Below are 18777 nucleotides of genomic sequence, written 5' to 3' on the forward strand. Positions count from 1 at the left end.
ACAGCAAAAAAGCAAGATCACCCCCAACAAAACTTCTCCACAACCCCAGATGAATTGACCAAAGTTATGAATTAATGGGTTTTGGGGGTTTCGGAAGTGGAACCCACTCGCCAGTAACTGGGTTAGCCACAAACAAAGCCTCTTCCCACCGAATGTGCTTGAAACTTCTAGATTTTTCTTTTGCAATTTCGATTGTAAAGAGCATTAACCCATTGCTGGTAGATAGAACAACAGAAGGGCATTGAGGGTTGGTAATTGGTTCATCGGCTAGAAGATGAGGGTTGGAAGAGAGAAAAAAAAATATGTTCGGGGGGTCGAAGAGCTTGAACTGAGTTGTACGAGATGACTCGGTGTTGTACGAGATGACTCGGTCGATGATGACCCAAGATGAAGTTGAATTGTGGGAAATGTATGAAGTGATGAAATGGGGGTTGCAGATTTGGGATTTCCAGGTTTTTGAAACGGTTTTGAATCGACAAATTGATTTTGCCGGTAATCGGGTTAAGATTTCTGCTATTATTTCGGTGGGAAATTGACCTGGGAAATTTTGATCCAGCATTTTAAGACTGATGGCCGAAATTTGTGGGAATTTGTAGTATTTTGATTTATTTTTTTTGGAGCTTTCAAATTCAGTGAGACCTTTCAAATTCCAGAAAGTTGGGGTTTCGGAGGGGAGGAAGTCTTGGCCCTCAAGTGACTTCAAAATTTTGAGTACCAATACAGAATATGTTAGTATCAAACTATCAATACAAAATATGTGAATATCAAAAACACAAAATGACTTGTATTTTTGGTACTTTTTAGCAATTTTGCATTTTGGTACTGAGATATTATGTGTTGGTACTCAAGATGGTTGTATTTGGGTCATTTGTGTCCATATGGACACAAGCCATTATAGGTTTAGAAATCCTCGTTCGGAGGGGCAGTTTGCAAGGTTTTTCAAGTAGTACTAATGTACTAGACGTTTAGAACTGTAGATTACTAGTACTAGACTAATAGTCGATGATATTTGACTTTTTTGGATTGGATGCAGAACGGGTTAAACCGTTTTTCAAATACAATAGTTTATAGTTGTGCTTCATTCTAGCCTTTAGGGTGTGTTCGCTTAATTTTGACATACCTACTTAGTTGATTTTGACATATATTATGCGAGTAGAACCCAAATTTTTGTTCTTTCATAAGTAGTGTCCCAAAATCAGTTTACGTTAAATAGTTATTCCCTCTATTCCTGAATATTATGAGAAATCAGGTAGTCCTCCAATAATACATTAGACATGAATCAGGTGGTACTTCCCACAAGTTAACATAGTTTGAGACATAATTTTTCCTACAATACTTAGCAAGTCTGTCAGTAGCTTTGTTCCCAGCTCTTGGTTCATATTCCAATTGTATCCCTTCCAGCTTCTTCAAGAGGTTCCTACATTTTTTAATCATCAGAAAATTAACATCACGAACATCAGATCCTTCAATAATAGATGTGCCTGCCTGTATTGAATCCGAACAGATAATGTTGCTCCATCCCTTAGCTTCAACTTGTTCTAAACCCAGGAATATAGCCTTGATTTCTCCCATTAACACCGAACACGTTCTGCATCTTTGTCCAAAACCCAGAAACCCAGCTTCCAGCTACCTTAGTGATCCCTGAAAATGTATGCCACACATACAAAATCACCTAAATTCATGAAAGAAGCATCACAATTTAACTTAGACCATAAGGACGGGGGTGGTTTCCAACGAATAGGAAGGTTTTTTGGCTTTGCGATAGACTTGCAATTTCTTGAAGTATGAAATTCCCAAGCTAAATCTCGGGCTTCAAGAATGCATCTATCAGGGGGTGTTTGTTGTTAGGTAAAAAAGATATTGTTTCTCCTAGTCCAAATTTTGCACAAGGAGAAGGCCAAAAATGTCTGCCATGGTAAGAAATTGAATCAGGATGATTGTTGGGTTTAAGGGTGAGGTTGGAGGTAAGCCATACTGAAAGAGATCATTAAAGAAATCATCTGAAACATTGCATGACTCCCAAACTTCTCTAGCATGTGGGCAATCCCTAAGAACATGGAGGGTGTTCTCAGGTATATTTACACACGATGCACAAAATTCTGACTGAGTGATATGTCTCTTTTTTAACAAAATACAGTGAGGAAGTCTATCAAAGAAAGCCAACCAGATAAAAAAAATAACTTTAAGCAAAGTTTCAACTTTCCAAATCCAGCTTACCTCTGCATTCACATGACATAAATTCCCATTATGTAGTACTTTCATCGCACTGGAGAAGTCAAAATTTTTAAGAGAAGTAAAATCCGAAAACATGAAATCTGATGAGTCACTTCCAAAATCAGGAACAGGAACACTACAACACTGTTTGATCAGAAAAGAGGCAAAACGAAAGAAAGGGAGCTAAAATTCCAATTATTTTCATGCTAAACATTTACAACCAGAATGTTCTCTTCACCTTTTTGAAAAGGACCATGAATACTACTTCTGAGCGAATTGAACCAACTCCATTTATCATTCCAGAAGGAAATATTTGATCTATCCCCAATCCCCCATTGAAGACTATCCTTGAAAATATGACAGACTTTCCCTATTCCCTTCCACAAGTGAGACCCCGAGCTAAAAGCTCTAAAAGTATTGTTTGATTTTCAGTATTTATCCCTTATAACCCTAACAGACAGATTATTATCCAAATTCAGCAATTTACACCATTGTTTAAGCATATGGACTCTATTTAGATTTTTGGCACATCTAATTCCCAAGCCTCCTTCCTCTCCCAGTTTAGAAATTTTGTCTCATCCCACAAGATCCATACCTCTCTCCCCTTCCCCCTTCCCCCAAAGAAATTTTGCAATATCTGAATTTAGGTTTTGAAGGGTAGTCTCTGGAAGCATCATACATTGCATAATGTAGTTCGGTATGGAGTTAAGAGCGGAAGAAATTAGACACAATCTCCCTGCCTTTGAAAGGAATTTTGCCTTCCACGGACCTAACTTGCTCATGGTCTTTTGGGTGATGAATTTTACTTTCTTTTTTGAAGGTCTGGCACTAGACAATTGAAAGCCTAAATACGGATTAATATATGAGGTTTCCTTCATGTTCAGGGCATCACAACACAACTACCTATCCTCAAGGGAAGTATTTTTTGAAAACAACGCTCGACTTTTCTCCACATTGATGGTTTGCCCTGATCTAACACACCCTTCATAACCCAAATATTAACCATAGAAGTCTCACCGAAAAGCAAAATACCGTCTGCAAAAAGAAGATGGGAGATGGGGACCTCCTTACGACCCATAGGAAATGGAGTCCAAACTCCCTTACTAATCGCATCACGAATCAGAGGAGACAATATCTCCATACATATGATAAAAAGATACTGGGAAAGAGGATCCCCTTGCCTAATGCCTCTAGAAGGAGAGAAAGAATCAGTGGGAAATCCATTTACAAGCATAGTGGAGGAAACTAACGAAATACAGCTCATGATCATGTTAACGGAGGCTTGGTCTAGACCATAAAACACGAGAGAATTTTTTATAAAACCCCACTCTAGATTATCATAGGCCTTCCCAAGGTCTAATTTTAACATGAACCAACCGCTTTTACCCTTCCTAGCTAAAACTCATAGAATGAAGAATTTCATTGGCAATGATCACATTAGTCTCAGTACCCCTTCCCGGAAGGAAGCTATTTTGGTTTGGAGATATTCTACTTGAAAGCGAACCACGAAGCCCTATTTGCAAAGATTTTTTCAATGATTTTATAAACCGTGTTACAAAGGCTAATAGGCCTAAATTGCGATATGGAAGAAGGGCTTTGAATTTTTTGGATAATAGCAATCTGGGTGTTATTAAAACTGGTGGGAACATGGAGCTTAGAGAAAATATTTCGAATAAAGGCACATAAATCAAATTTAATAATCTCCCAGTATTTTTTATAGAAAAAAGGATGGTAACCATCCGGACCCGGAGCTTTAAAGGATCCCAAACTTGCCACCACTTTCCAAATTTCTTCCTCACAAGGCAACCTAATAACCGAGATAGGGATCCCAATATTTTCTTCTTGTAACGGTGTACTTTCCTACAACTCATGGTCACCATTAGGAGAAGAGGAAAAAAAATTAACAAAATAAGAGCAGATGTGGTCCCTAAGCAAGATAGGATCATAAATGTGCACACCCACCTCTGACTTAAGGGATATAATGTAGGGAAATACAGTTAAATACATATTAACGCAGCGGAATAATCCCCAAACCCAGGAATCATGTATAAAGTACAGATTAAGCAGACTTACGGTGTAGCGTGTTTTCCCTAAATTCAACGTATCACGAACACGAACAAGAACTCCGGATGTCGTTCCTCTACTTGGTTCACCGACACATTCATATCCGTCTTAAGATCGATGACTTAGAAGTCACTCAAGATATTTTCTTTTAGGGAAGAACAGTTTGAACGGAGGCTCAAAAGAGTTTAGGGTTTCTCTTTTGTTTTAGGTTAAACTGATTACATAAAAGTGTACGGAAAAACATAAGGGGTGAGGTGCTGTCATAACCCTAAGGTTATAACACCAACCGGCCAAGGCACTAAGGCCAAGAGCCGGTCAGATTGCCCGCACAAGCCAACGAGCACACAACCACACGAGCTGGGCCGTGGGCCTTGTCGTGTGCGCTGTTTTGCTTCTGCTTGTCCCCGCGCGCGCCCAGCCGAAGCATAGGCCTTGCTTGGCACTGTCACGCTGATGTGCCTCGACGGGCCTTGCGTGCTTACGCGCTTGGCTTGTTGGGCCGGCAGTGTGCCTTCTCATTTTGCGTCTACTGCCTTCCGGCGATTATTTATCGTATAGTGCTTATGACGATCCGATGTCGTGCATACACGATTATTTGTTTCGCCTATCTTACGATATACGCAATACGAGTTCGCAAACATGCGCCCCTTCAGCTGGTTTGAGAGAATCGTTGATCATCATGTGGAGGTGGAGAAGGCCTTGAATGAAGGACGTCCTCCCCCTGTGTTTGTTCCTGAGGACGGTGACACATGAGATGCTCAACGGATTCTTTTGACTGAAATGCCTCTTTTTTGGTTATAACGCCCTTTTTGAAGTCATTTTGTATATGTTTTGTAATTACTACTAACTTTTGTTAATGGGATGTGTTTTAACCATGGAATGGAATGGACGTTTTTCCCATATAAGTTGTTATTCCAGTTCATTTTTATTGTGTTGTTTTATACAAATTGATGTGGTCCTCCCCCTGGGCAGGACGACAACGTTGTGCCTTTATGCGTTTTGCTAAGGTCTTGAGCTGTTATACTCTTTTAGTATATAGCTTTTTGAAATGTATCCCCTGTGTTCTAGGTGATCAGCCTAGTGAAGGTGCTAATATGGGCCACTTCTCAGGCCTTTAAACTATTAGTCTTTAGTATATTCTTAGGAGAATGTGACGGTACTTGGGCCGCGTTCGGGCTATTTAAATCAATCTTTTAGCAACAAAAGTAAGGATTTCACTGTAAGTCCGGATTGCAGAGTGATTTTTCATTAGAAAATGTCAAGCAATGCTACATGGTGCGTCTTTTGTGTGGACGTCTTTGTTCTTACAAACTACATAATAATAAGAAAAAGAGAACATAGACTTAGGCTTAGAAATAGTATTTTTTAAGTTGTCCGCGTTCCAGGTGCTTAGAATGGGGCGTCCTTGCATGTCCTGGATCCGGTAAGTTCCATCGCGGACTTCTTCATAGATTTTGTATGGACCTTCCCATGTAGGAGTGATTTTTCCTTGCTCATTAGTGCGTCCAACAACTTCCATTTTCCTTAGCACAAAATCTCCTACTTTTAGGATCCGTCTAGAGACCTTATTGTTGTACTCTCTAGTCATGCGCAGCTTGTATAGTTGTTGTCTCAAAGCCGCGTTTCCTCTTGTCTCTGGCAGGAAATCCAGGGTCGCCTTCATCATTTCCCAGTTGGCGTGTTCATCAAATAACATGGCGCGTAGAGTTGGTTCGCACATTTCTATTGGTAAGACGGCTTCCGCTCCATATGCTAATAGAAAGGGTGTTTCTCCTGTTGAATTTTTTGCCGTGGTCCGTATCGACCACAAGACATTGGGTAACTCGTCTTCCCACAGTCCTTTAGCTTTGTCTAGATTCTTTTTCATCCCATCAAAAATAATTTTGTTGAATGTCTCAACCTGCCCGTTGACTTGGGGGCGGCCGACAGACGCAAAACAAGTCGTGATGCCGTGGTCGGCCAACCAGTCTTCCAACTTCGGTGTTTTGAATTGTGGTCCGTTATCGAAGACAATAGATTGAGGGACGCCGAATCTAGTTATGATGTTTTTCCAGATGAAAGTTCGTACATCCTGTGCTTTAGTGTTTTTTAATGCTTCAGCTTCTACCCATTTGGTGAAGTAGTCAACAACCACTATTACATAGCGTACCCCGCTTGGCGCCGCGGTGTAAGGGCCTAACAAATCCATCCCCCATTTAGAAAACGGTATCGGACTGGTGATAAGTGTTAGCTTCTGAGCAGGGCAGAGTATCAAGTGAGCAAACCGCTGACATTTGTCGCATCGTTTGACCAGGTCGAGTGCGTCCTCTTTGAGAGTGGGCCGGTAATACCCAGTCCTTAGAGCTTTTTCTGCTAAAGCTCTTCCCCCTATGTGAGAGCTGCATAACCCTTGACGCAGATCTTCCAAAACATCAGGCCAATTTTCTGGGGTTACACAACGGAGGAGGGGTCGAGCGAAAGATTTCTTGTATAAGGTCCGTTCCACATCTCAAACCAAGAGCATATCTTTTGTAATTTCTCTGCTTGTTTAGGATCCTCTAGAAGTACCCTATTAATTTTGAAGTTGATTATATCATCCATCCAAGTGGTCGTCCGGTCCAGGACAGCTGTTTCGGTGGCCATGCTTTTGCTTTGTTTCACTTCCCAGAACACATATCGTGGGGTATCGCAAGATGCGGAGCTGGCCTTTGGACAAGGCGTCTGCTTTGTTGTTTTCAGATCAGGTTATTCGCCGTACCTCAAAGCTCGTTAGTGGTTGTATTTCTCGGCGGTCGATTTCCAAGTATCTCATCATGGCTTCATCCTTTGCTTCATATTTTCCATTTACTTGGATGACGATCAGCTGGGAATTGGATAAAGCCAAAATTTCTTCTGCTCCTGCCGCTTTGCTCATTTGGATTCCACATATTAATGCTTCGTATTCGGCCTCATTATTTGATGCTTGGAACTTCAAACGCATGGCATACTCATATATGTCTCCTTCTGGCGATTCGCAGATGATGCCTGCCCCACACCCATTTTGGGTGGCGGACCCGTCTACATGAACTATCCATTGTGTCTTGTCGTTCTTCATATGAACAGGTCGGGTCATTTCCACAATAAAATCAGCGAATGCCTGCCCTTTCACTACCTTTCTTGGCTCATATGAAATGTCAAACGCGTTGAGCTCAATTGCCCAGTTAAGCATTCTCCTGGACGCCTCTAGTTTAGTGAACGGCCGTTTTATAGGATGATCCGTGTATACTATCAGTCGATGAGCCAAGAAGTAAGGGCAAAGTTTTTTGCTGGCCAAGAATAAAGCTAACCCAAATTTCTCCACCGTGGGATACTTGAGCTCGGCATTATGTAATACATGGCTTATGAAGTAAACGGGCAATTGCACCCCCTCTCTTTCAGTGAGCAGGACGACGCTAAGAGCATGATCTGAGATGGCTAGGTACATGCATAGGACTTCTCCTTGGAGAGGACTGACAAGATGGGGCAGGGTATGCAAATGTTCCTTTAGTCGGAGAAATGCGGCTTCTTCCAGGGGGATCCATTCAAACTGGGTGCCCTTTTTTATGGTGCTAAAGAAATAATGACATTTGTCTCCGGCTCTCGAAAGGAAGCGCCCCAAGGCAGCTAAGCATCCCGTTAAGCGTTGTACATCCTTTACCGTCTTTGGGGACGTCACGGTAATGACGGCTTGCACTTTGTTAGGGTTTGCTTCAATACCTCTCTCATCAATAAGAAAACCTAGGAACTTGCAAGAGGTGACTCCAAAAATACACCTTTTGGGATTGAGTCTCATTTGATATGCTCGAAGGGTCTCGAAGGTTTCTCTTAAATCATCAAGGTGAGATGCTCGTTGTTTGCTTTTTACTATCATGTCATCGATATAGGCCTCTATGTTTATTCCGAGCTGTTTAGCAAAGACCGTGTTCACTAAGCGTTGGAAGGTGGCTGGTGCATTTTTCAGGCCGAACGGCATAACTTTGTAACAATACAAGCCTTGTTCCGTAACAAATGAAGTCTTCTCCTGATCCTCGGGCTACAAAGGGATTTGATGAAATCCTGAGTAGGCGTCCATAAAACTCATCATCGCATGTCCTACGGTGGAGTCTACGAGCCGATCTATCTTTGGTAGAGGAAAGCTGTCTTTTGGGCAGGCCTTGTTTAGGTCGATATAATTGACGCACATTCTCCATGTCCCATTTGGTTTGGGCACCAGAACTACATTGGCCACCCAGTCAGGATACTGACAAGGACGTATAAAGCCAGCATCCATCAGCTTTTGTACCTCAGTTGCGGCGACTAAGTTTCTAGCCTCACCGTGGTTTCTTTTCTTCTGTCGCACCGGTTTTACAGCACTATCTACATTCATCCTGTGTACAGCCACCGCTGGGTCAATGCCTGGCATTTCTTCTAATGTGAAGGCCAATATTTCTTTGTACTCTCGTAGTAGTTGTACCAACTCGACCGCCATAGGGTCATCAGGAGGAATTCCAATTGGAACGGTCCGAGACGGCTCCTCGAGATTCAAGACTATGTCGTAGTGCGCTCCTACTGGCTCGGGTCGTTTATTCGCGCTGTGAGCCGTGGGAAACTCCTTGGCTCTTCATTCTTTCTTCTGAAGGCTTGCATGCCCACTCTTGTTAGGAGTCGTCCCCCAAGCTGTGGGACCTAATGTAGATAGGTAGCAGTCCCTGGCCAGTTGTTGGTTCCCATATATGGCCCCAATGCCCCCATTGCTTCCCACGAATTTAAGTAGTAACAAATGAGGAACAATCACGGCTCTGGGGTCATTTAGGGCTGTGATATGTATGATTTATATAATGTTTTCACCCCCGTCCCTTAGTACTTTGATGCGTTAAATGAGCTCTTCGGAGCGATTTTTAGTACTAATGTGCTCCTTGTAGTGTGTTTGTAGTTTCAGGTACATCATTGTAGGAATTAGCATATTTTTGTGAATTTCCTATTCATTTGAATCAATACAAGAGATTAGGTACTTTCGAGAGCACACACATTGAGTTGGAAGAGTTTTCGAGCAAATCGGATAGTGAAAGAACTAGAAAACCGACACTCGTCTACTCTTTTGATCATAACTTATGTTCTACAACTCCAAATGAAGTTATTCTAATTGGCTTGGATTCTAGACTTCAATAGATTTCCAACGAGTGGTCACTCGCCTAATTCCGACGAATAACGAAGGAGATATGGCGTTTTAAAGATAGAGGATCGTGCAGTTTGTACGCGCGCCGGGCGGGCGAATGGCTGCCCGACGGCCGAACGTCTGCCCGAGGGCGGGAGATGCCCGACCGGGCGCGTGCCGATGGTTTGCAGAATGTCTCCCTCTGCCCGGCGGGCAGACCTGCGCCCGACGGGCGGATTTCGAGCTGGTCGCCCGACGGGCGGAAGGCTGCCCAACCGGGCGACGACAACCCAGCAGGCTTATGCGCGGTTTTCTTTCCGGTTTTCTTTTATTTTTATGGGCAAATTATATATACTAGGCTTAGTTATTTTAGTTGGACATCTTATTCTAGTATTGAAACCCTTAGTTTTATTTTCCTTAATTAGTTAATTTCTCTCTAAATTTATGCAAACACTTAGTTTTCAAATTCAACAAAAATTCAAGCTTTCTTTTTCTCTTGTTCTTAAATTAAGGTATTATTCTTTATTTCAATTCTTTGTTTAGCTTTAATTATGTTTTCAATCATGCTAATTGCTTTGTCAATTGTTAATATGCTTGAGTAGTCTAATTTCTAGGGTTTGGGGATCCATGATTAATATGAATGGATATTGAATAGTTATGATTGTTGGCATTGTAATTGATTCCTATTGATTGGTTTATTTCACTATACAATTAGATTTCCGCAGGTTTAATTGTGGTAGTTATGCAATGTCAAGTTAAGATTCGAGAGATGCAATTTGATGTTTAGGCTTGTGTCAATAGGTGGAATTAGAGTTAATACGTAGCGAGAGCCCGTTAATTCTAAGTCTATGATTAGTATCGATTCGAGAGAGCATGCTAGTCTAATTAATTACTTGTCGATTATCGTAATTGTTCATTGTCCTGGATTATTATTTGTTGGTGAACCTATGCCCTAGATTCCTTAATATATTGATTCATACTCGTTTAATTATCGTTCGTAGTCTTAGCATACAAACCACGAACCAACTCTTGTTCCCAATAGTCTAGATTAATTAATTGATAGTAGAAAGAACGCCTGTTTCCCTGTGGATTTGATCCTGACTTCCCTTGCTACCTAGCTAGTGGACTTAGGTTATTTTTTATTAGGTGATACGACTTTAGCCTGTCAGGCTGGGCGGCCTAGTATGATGTTAAAAGAGGTAAGACCTGACACAATTATGAATCTGATGGCGTCTGCTTTGGTTACTGGAGGCATCCTAATCGAGACGGGGAGCGAGATAGAGCCAATGGGACAGATGACGCTTCCCCCGAAACTTAAAAGTGGTGCATGAAATTTTTCTATCATCTTTGGGTCGTGTTGTAACTTTTGTAGACATTGTAGGCTAATTATATCAGACGAGCTTCCTGTGTCTACTAGCACCCTCTTTACTCTGAGGTTGGCCACTTTAATCTCCAGAACCAAGGGGTCATCATCATATGGTGTGGCAGACTTACGATAATCGTCTTCCGAGATTTCTACATGGGGCATATTCGCTCGTCCATGGTGGAAATGGGACACATATTGTTTTAGGTATCCACCGGCTGCATAACCGTCCAACATATTTTTTAGTCTTCGGCAGTCTTGAGTGTCATGCCCTGCCTCTTCATGAAAGATGCAGAACGAGGCTGGACCCTGGTTGTCTATAGGTGACCTTTGGGAGAAAGTCGCTCTATCCCCAGACTTGATCCCTCCTTTAGGAGAATGTCCTCGAAATTGGCGTTGTAAACAAACGGGCTTCTATCTGATGGCCGCCTTCGCTTTGTCCACGTCCTGATGCCCTTGTCGATTTTCTTGTAAGAAGGCTCTATTTGAGACTTTTTCGGGGCAGGTATGGTGGTGGCATTGGTAGCAAAAGAACGACTCCGGTTCTTGGACAGGAACCCTCGTTGCGCTGAGTTTGTCCTACGTCTGGGACATTCTTCTCTTACATGGTGGCTCAATACCTTCAGCGGACGAGCTTCCTGGGATGTGTTGCGGTCGTATGCAGTCTGCTTTTCTGTTTGTGTGGCCGCCTTACCGCGTTCCTTCACTGGGGAAACCTCGCTGAAGGATCTTGTGATTTCTTTTTGGAGGACGTGCTGAAGTCGTACTTGCCATCCGTCCGCGATGTCTAGATGGAGACCATGCAATAGGTGCTGTAGAGATCTCGCAGAGGCCGGTTGACTTGACGACGCGTCTAGAGGCTCTCCAATGTCCTTACTTAGAGGGGATGCCTCTATGCTGGTGACAGGACGACTTCCTCCAGCGTCTTTCTTAGATTGCAGTTCCGCCATGATACTATACCTCCCCACAGACGGCGCCAAATGTTGTGGGAATTTTTGTGGTGATGACGTGTCACACTTTCCTCGGAGGTATCAAGTATCCGCTGGCACGATCTTCCTGCAACTTGCAAAACAAGAATATTCCCGTAGGAATATTCCCTCCGATGCCTAAGTAAGTATAGGCTAGAGAGAGAAGTAATTTGTAGAGAGAAGGCAGAGCAAAGATAGTTTAAGGCAGGTGGGCATGAATTGAATGCCCTTTTACCTTGGGATTTGAACTATTTATAGGCCTAGGTTTTTGGGAAATATTCCCAAAAACCCTAGTTATATGATTGGCGGACCTCTGAGATAAGGACATGTGTCCTTATCTGGTCTACCTTGGAATAAAGGACTTAGTGTGCCTTTTTAGGGTTTGGGTCAGCCTAGGCTCATTTGGGCCTCTTGGGCCTAAATGACAAATAAAGGTATGCATCAAGCATCTTGTTTTGTTTGTTGAGGTAGACTTTGAATGGGCCACATGCTTCTTTATGAGAGGTCCACGATTGATTCTATAAAGGCCACATCATTTATAGCAATATATTTTTTTGAAGGTTATAGCAATAATTTTATCTATCTATAACCCTTAAAAAGTGGGAGAAATCCCTTATGGACCGTAACACCTATTTTATTTAATTTTAGTCAATTATTTTTTTTATTTAATTTTTTTTAACATGTGAAATCCCTTATGAACAGTAACTCCTATTTTATTTTATTTTTTTAATTTTTATTTTCCCTTTTTTTTAATTTTTTTTTAACATGTTGAGTAAAGTGGATAGCTAAATGTCACGGATTGCTATATATATAATTGTAGTGATTAGAATATAATGAACAATGCTAACATCCAATTAAAATACAAAATCACATTAATTATTCCGGGTATAAAATAATGGGTTTCGGATGAAGGCTCTTTCGTAATAGTGGAAGATCTAGCTTGTTCTTGAGAGTATTTTGGCCCAAAGTACCTGCACACAAGTAAAAGTTAACTAGTCTCGGGGGTGTTTCGAGGAAAACCTCTCCGATGCCTAAGTAAGTACTAGGTTTGAGAGTAGAGAGAGTTTTCTAAGTTGAAGTGTGTGTGAATGCAATAAAGGAGCGTACCTTGGTATATGCACCAGGGAGGCATATTTATAGTGTTTGTGTAATAAATGCAACTAGGTTTTATTACAAATGGGTCGTGAGCCGCTTTAAGAAGTCTAGAACCTTGAGAGAGAGGACTGAGTTATGTTGTATTTTAGCCAAGTTGGGATATCAAATCTGAAATATCCGAAATTGTATGTTGATTAATAAGTTCACTTTTGTGGTACACGACTATTTCATATACTCGTAGAATGCTAGAACACCAACGATACCAAATTTCAAATTTTCAGCCACACTGCGCGCAGCCAACTACTAGTACGTATAAAGGGTGGCTTTATTTTTTCTAATTTATTTTATTTCTTTTTTTTGTGGTATGGGCATTTTGCCCACTGTTATTAGACTGCAATTAATCACCCTCCGTAACTCCGTTACTCTTTATTATCTTTCTTTTTGTTGATGCCTGCCTAAAATGGGCAACCGCAGGCTATGCTAGACAAACAATACATTATTGGACACGTGAATTGAGACAGGGTATTTATCGCAAGAGGGACCTAAACGAGCTCACCTTTGACTGGCGGTTTCAGATCACTGGCAATCTCTTTCCGGCGCCCGGCGATATCAAGCTGATCACAACTCTGCATCTTTTACCGGCGGTTAGTCTAAGCTAATTTCTTTTTGAATCTAAATTGCATTATCAAATTTTCATCAGGTTAGGTTCTTAGAGATTTGTGGTTAGTACTTGGTAGTCCTTAAATTTGATTTTGATCTTATTGTATTAAGGGTTTCGTTGTTAGTTAGAGTTTAAGCTGTGTTTTCATTGCAATGATCTTTTAGATGAGTACTTTGCAGTTAAAAAAACCCGAATTCTCGAGAATTTCTGTTTGATTTGCAGTTTTTGATTGAATTCTGCACAAACAGATGAATTATGTTACAACACAAAAAAATCTGAATAATTAAAGGACTTATTAGCGGTTTGAATTTGGTAATGGATCTTTGGATCAATTGGTAGAACATTCTTAACTTTTTGGATGTCCCTCGTGATTTTGAAGGTGCATTTTCTGCATTGGTTTTTAAAATGATAATAATAGATAGATTAATATTAAGATATACTACGTATGTGAAGAACAAGTTGCCAACTACTGAGTAGTTATATTATGGGTGACCGATTATTGATTGATAATTTGATAACATCTATTTGAGAAAGACCTTGTTTTGCAAGTTGGTAGTGATGATGTGACAATTCGTTACCGGATTTTTAAAAATTATATTGAATATCATGTAATCTGGCCTTCTAGGATTGGTTGTTGTTGTCTGAATTGTTGATTTAACTTTAGCATTGTGCGAAAGAATCCTTATGCTTCTTGTTATACCATCCTATATAAAATTATACACTTTCTCCATTTGGCAACGTTTAGACTTTGGCCCTGTTTGGCAATTGGCAATTGGCTGTTGGCTGTTGGCTGTCGGCTGTCGGCTGTTTTACTTGGCTGGTTTGACTGGCTGTTCAAGTTGGTTGTTTGACTATGGATTGGTTACAAATATGTTTGGTAAAATCACTTGTTGGCTGTTAGCTGTAGCTATGTAAAATGACATTTAAGGACATTTAATGTCTTTTATTCATTTTTCAATACATACTGTGTATTGTGTACGGAGTAAAACGTAATTACAAATAAATAAAATATAAATTAAAAATAAATTACTTTATGCAATAGTATTAATAAATTATTATTTTAATTAATAATTACGGAGTTATAATTAATAACTAATAATAAATAATCAATGATTAATAATTAATAATTAATAGTTAATAATAATTAAATTAATAATAAATAATCAATGATTAATAATTAATAATAATTAAATTAATAATAATTAAATTAATAATTATTATTAATTATTAATTAATCATTAATAATTAATTAGTCATTAATAATTAATGATTAATTATTATTTAACTATTCACTTTTAGTTATTAGTCATTAATTAATACTTTGTAATTATTAATTATTAATTATTAATTATTAGTTAATTAGTAAAAAACAAGGACAAAAAAGTAATTTAGATAGTGAAAAGCCAAAAGCCAACTCCAAAAAGCTAGTGTTACTAGCTTTTCATTTTTGGCGGAAAAGCTGGCTTTTCAGCAAGCTAAAAAGCCAGTTACCAAACAGATTTTTTGGCTGTTTGACCAGATTAAAATTCCAACAGCCAAAAGCCAACCAAAAAGCCAGCAAAAAGCCATTTGTCAAACAAGGCCTTTTTATATTATTCACATGTTCTACTTTGACCATTGTTGATTTATACGGAGTATGTAAGATAAAACACAGTCATTTGATATCTTATTAGTTTCATCTCAATGTATGTTCTCAAAATATAAACTTTTTATAATTTTTGTTTAAAGAGAATTAAAGATATTCAGGATCAAAGTTGTGCATTAACATTTAACATGTGCGACTAAAGTTGCTTTTACAATTATGTGTTTGATTAACAATGGTGGAGGAAGAGGAGGGGAAAGGAGCGGCCAAGCTGAAATTTTCCTTAGATGCGCAAACTTAATAGTCACTCTACTTTTCTCTCCGAATTTCGTTAGCCAGATGGCCCATATACATATATTATTAATGTGGTTGGTTAATATCGTTGTCTATTTGTATCTTTGTGTATTGATCTTTGGTGGATATTTTTCTTTCCTGTGAACTTATTTGAGTTATGGCAGCATGAGGTCTTTTTCTATGTTTTGGGTTAGCTTGTTAAGTAAAATGTTGAAATTAATTCTATCTTGAAGACTTTTTTTAAACCTTTGATTGATATCATGATATCTATGAAACTCTTTGTATCAGAGAAGAAACGATGGAAAACAAGGAGCAAGCATTTGAACCTGTATCTCCAAATACAGATAAAGATGTTAAAATTGAGCCGCTTTCAGGCAATCCTTACTTTCACGTAACTCTATGCAAATCACACGTCAGCAGTCCATATCAATTGGTAATTAAGATTGTTCTTCTTAATTTTTTCACTTCAATGGTGTGTGTAATTGTGGATATCCAATGATTTAATAGTTGGCACATAAATGAACCTTTCATGTTTCTTGTTATCTTTGTGAGGTAATGTCTGAATGAAAATTCTCGCTATCGAATTAATAACGTGAACATAGTAGATGGTATTGCGTAGATGGATGTTTTACTTTTACATCTTACAAGGACAACAACTGACTTTGTGAAGTGTTATTGATGACATTAGACCGTTCCTGCAGATTTTGTTCAAATACTTCCCCGGAAAACAGCCCCAGTGACCCTCACTCGTGGCAAAAAGAGTTGGGAGACAACTTATTTCGGAAGACATCAAACACATAAAAGATTCGATTTTAGCTTGTGGAAGGAATTCGTAGTTGATAACACGCTCAAGGTTGGAGATGTCTGTATTTTTGAACTCATGGCACAAACTGAATCAGTGTTGGAGTTCAAGGTTCAGATTCTTCGAGGTGACTTTCCGTCTATTTTACTAGAAAAAGAAGAGGGTACAAGCAAGAAGCCCATAGTTGTTGACTAAAAATTAGGATCCAACTTTATCGAAGATCAATCTGGCTGTTATTTAGGTAAGTATTAGAAGGCTTTAATTAAGTGGAGTATCTAGTCTATTGAGGCATGGCACATTGCATTGACACTCTGCAGCATAGCATAGTTTGCTATGAGTCTACACCTCGATCGGCACGCATGTAGGTATTGACCAATGTGATTCTACTAATATTGTACTCACTTCGTAGTATATTTGTTATGTATATCGGAGTTATGATAAGATTATGGGTTTCCGAATGAAGGATAATAGGATATATATATATATATATATATATATGCTATTATTGGAGCTAGTTGATAACTGAGCTCAATGTTGAATGTCTCTTGTAAAATACTTGATCAAATTAATGTTTGTTGTTGGTTATTGGTTGCACTATGAGGAAATGCTGAACAGTCAACATATATATAGTGGTAGTCTGGTAGACTGGTAGCGGCCGGACATATTCTCTTTGGTACTTTTGTAGTTAAAGTCTTCGGTTTTTTAGGAACTATTGCTCGGAAATGAAACTGTGTCGATAGGCGGTGATTTTGAAAACGTTTATAAATTTAAAGTGGTAATTTTGAAAAAAAAAACTTATAAAGTGGTAATTACAAAAGTTTGAACTTTTAGAAGGTGGTAATTAACGAAAAAATTTCACATCTACTTTTCTAATGAAATATTACTCCGTATTTGATAACCAAACAACTTATTTCCAAAAGTATATGCCTTGACAAGTATCAAAACTAATCTAGGACCGAGGGAGTAAAAATAATCCAATCTTTATCTGATCTTCTAAAAACAGTGCAATCTTTAATTAATTCAAGAATGATCCAATGTATACCCAAAACAATACATTTTACCTACAACTTTAGTAGCTGATTTTTTTTATATATAAAAGGTGTGGGGTTGAGTTTTGTTATATTCCCGAGTGCAAGGTTCAACCAGGGACATATTTGGAAAAAAAGAGTTGCACATGTTTCTCTTGGGCTTTCCCTTCATGCACTATCCTTCCCCCCTTCCAGCTTAGCATTTACGTGGAAACCCAAACCAAAAAGAAAAAACGTTATTTCTCTCTCTCCTCTCGAATTCGGAAATCCATCACTAGAAAAACCCCTAAAATTCATCTTCTCTACATCTCGGCGATTCATTTTGGATGAAAGATTTTTCGATTAAAGATCTACTCCCTATGTTCCTTTAAGTTTTTCCTGTTTGAGATTTGAGGTGAAAATTAAGAAAATTGAATCTTGTATAATTGGGTGTAAGAGTAATGAATGGTTGTAAGAGAAAGTAATAAAGAAATGAAGGAGAGAGAAAATATTTTTAATAGAGTAATGAAAAATCATAAAAGTGAGGTTGGGTGGGTGAATGGGGAAGTGTGAATGAATTAAATAAGGGATGCTGGAGAAATTGATGGTAGACTATGAAAAGATTCTTATGTATTGTGTGTAATTAAGTTGAAATATAAGGGTATTTTGGACAAAAAACATGTTCAAACATAGAAACAAAAAGAAGTTTTAGGAACGCCAAAAAAGGAAATAGAAAGAACTTTTAGGAACGGAGGAAGTATTTTGTTAGATTTTGTAAGGTATGATATCATATTCCAATAGTTATTTATGTTCTATAGCTTATTTTTACGAATTTGATTAAGGTATAATCTGTAAACTTTTTGGTACGAATTTGATTCTTTTATATGATGCTTACTAGTTGATGTTAATTTAATGCAAAAAATATTTCATTGTTGTTTTTTTTGACAACAATTAGGTATTAATTCATTTTTTCATGTGCACACCAAGTGTTTGAGTAAATTTCTTCCTAATGTTTCCTCATTTCACATACTTTTTTGCTCAAATTACTGAATTTTTGCTCATAATATGGTACTTATGTTGAAATAGCTTCATTGAAATGCTAGGAGTACACATGGTGTGCAAAGCTATCTTTCACACCACCAATTAAACAATGTCACCTCATAAATCCCACTAAAAAAAGAGGGGGAAAAACAATATGAAAATGATATTTTAGGCGCTAAAAAATTTCAGCAAATTGCGCCCAAAATACAGCACGAGCGGGAAATAATTCGGTGAGCGTCAAACAACCAGAAAAAGCTTTTACAATATTCATAAACTTCCATATGTATGTATCGGAGAAAGCTTCCATTTTCATCATTTTATTTCATTTACTTCCATTTTCATCATTTTATTTCATTTACTTCCATTTTCATCTTTCAATTTCTTCCATTAATAACTAGAGAAAGATTTTACAATTTTTCATAAATTTTCTGTCATTTTCGTAGCACATAACCTGAGAAAGCTTTTTTAATTTCCACCATTTTCGAAGCCCATAACTATGTCAATGAGTTCGTGAGTTTCATATGACATTTTTGAAGCATCTAAATGTCTTCCATT

General features: G+C 38.7%; 1 protein-coding gene across 3 annotated transcripts; it reads left to right on the top strand.

Annotated features, from left to right (window-relative positions):
• Positions 1-13153: 13153 nt before the first annotated feature.
• Positions 13154-16768, top strand: LOC110805936 (B3 domain-containing protein Os04g0386900). 3 transcript variants are annotated; one of them, XM_022011558.2, is made up of 3 exons: positions 13154-13479; positions 15666-15805; positions 16061-16768. In XM_022011558.2, exons 2-3 carry the CDS (start codon positions 15671-15673, stop codon positions 16367-16369), a joined length of 444 nt encoding a protein of 147 aa, XP_021867250.1. In that variant the 5' UTR covers positions 13154-13479; positions 15666-15670; the 3' UTR covers positions 16370-16768. The 3 variants fall into 3 exon arrangements, 2 of the variants coding, with proteins under 2 accessions (XP_021867250.1, XP_056683499.1); XM_056827521.1 differs by having other exon boundaries at positions 13171-13479; positions 15661-15805; XR_002538165.2 differs by having other exon boundaries at positions 13212-13479; positions 15661-15805; positions 16074-16768.
• The last annotated feature ends 2009 nt before the right edge of the window (positions 16769-18777 follow it).

Source organism: Spinacia oleracea, chromosome 4 (assembly GCF_020520425.1).
Source record: "Spinacia oleracea cultivar Varoflay chromosome 4, BTI_SOV_V1, whole genome shotgun sequence".
NCBI lineage: Eukaryota > Viridiplantae > Streptophyta > Magnoliopsida > Caryophyllales > Amaranthaceae > Spinacia > Spinacia oleracea.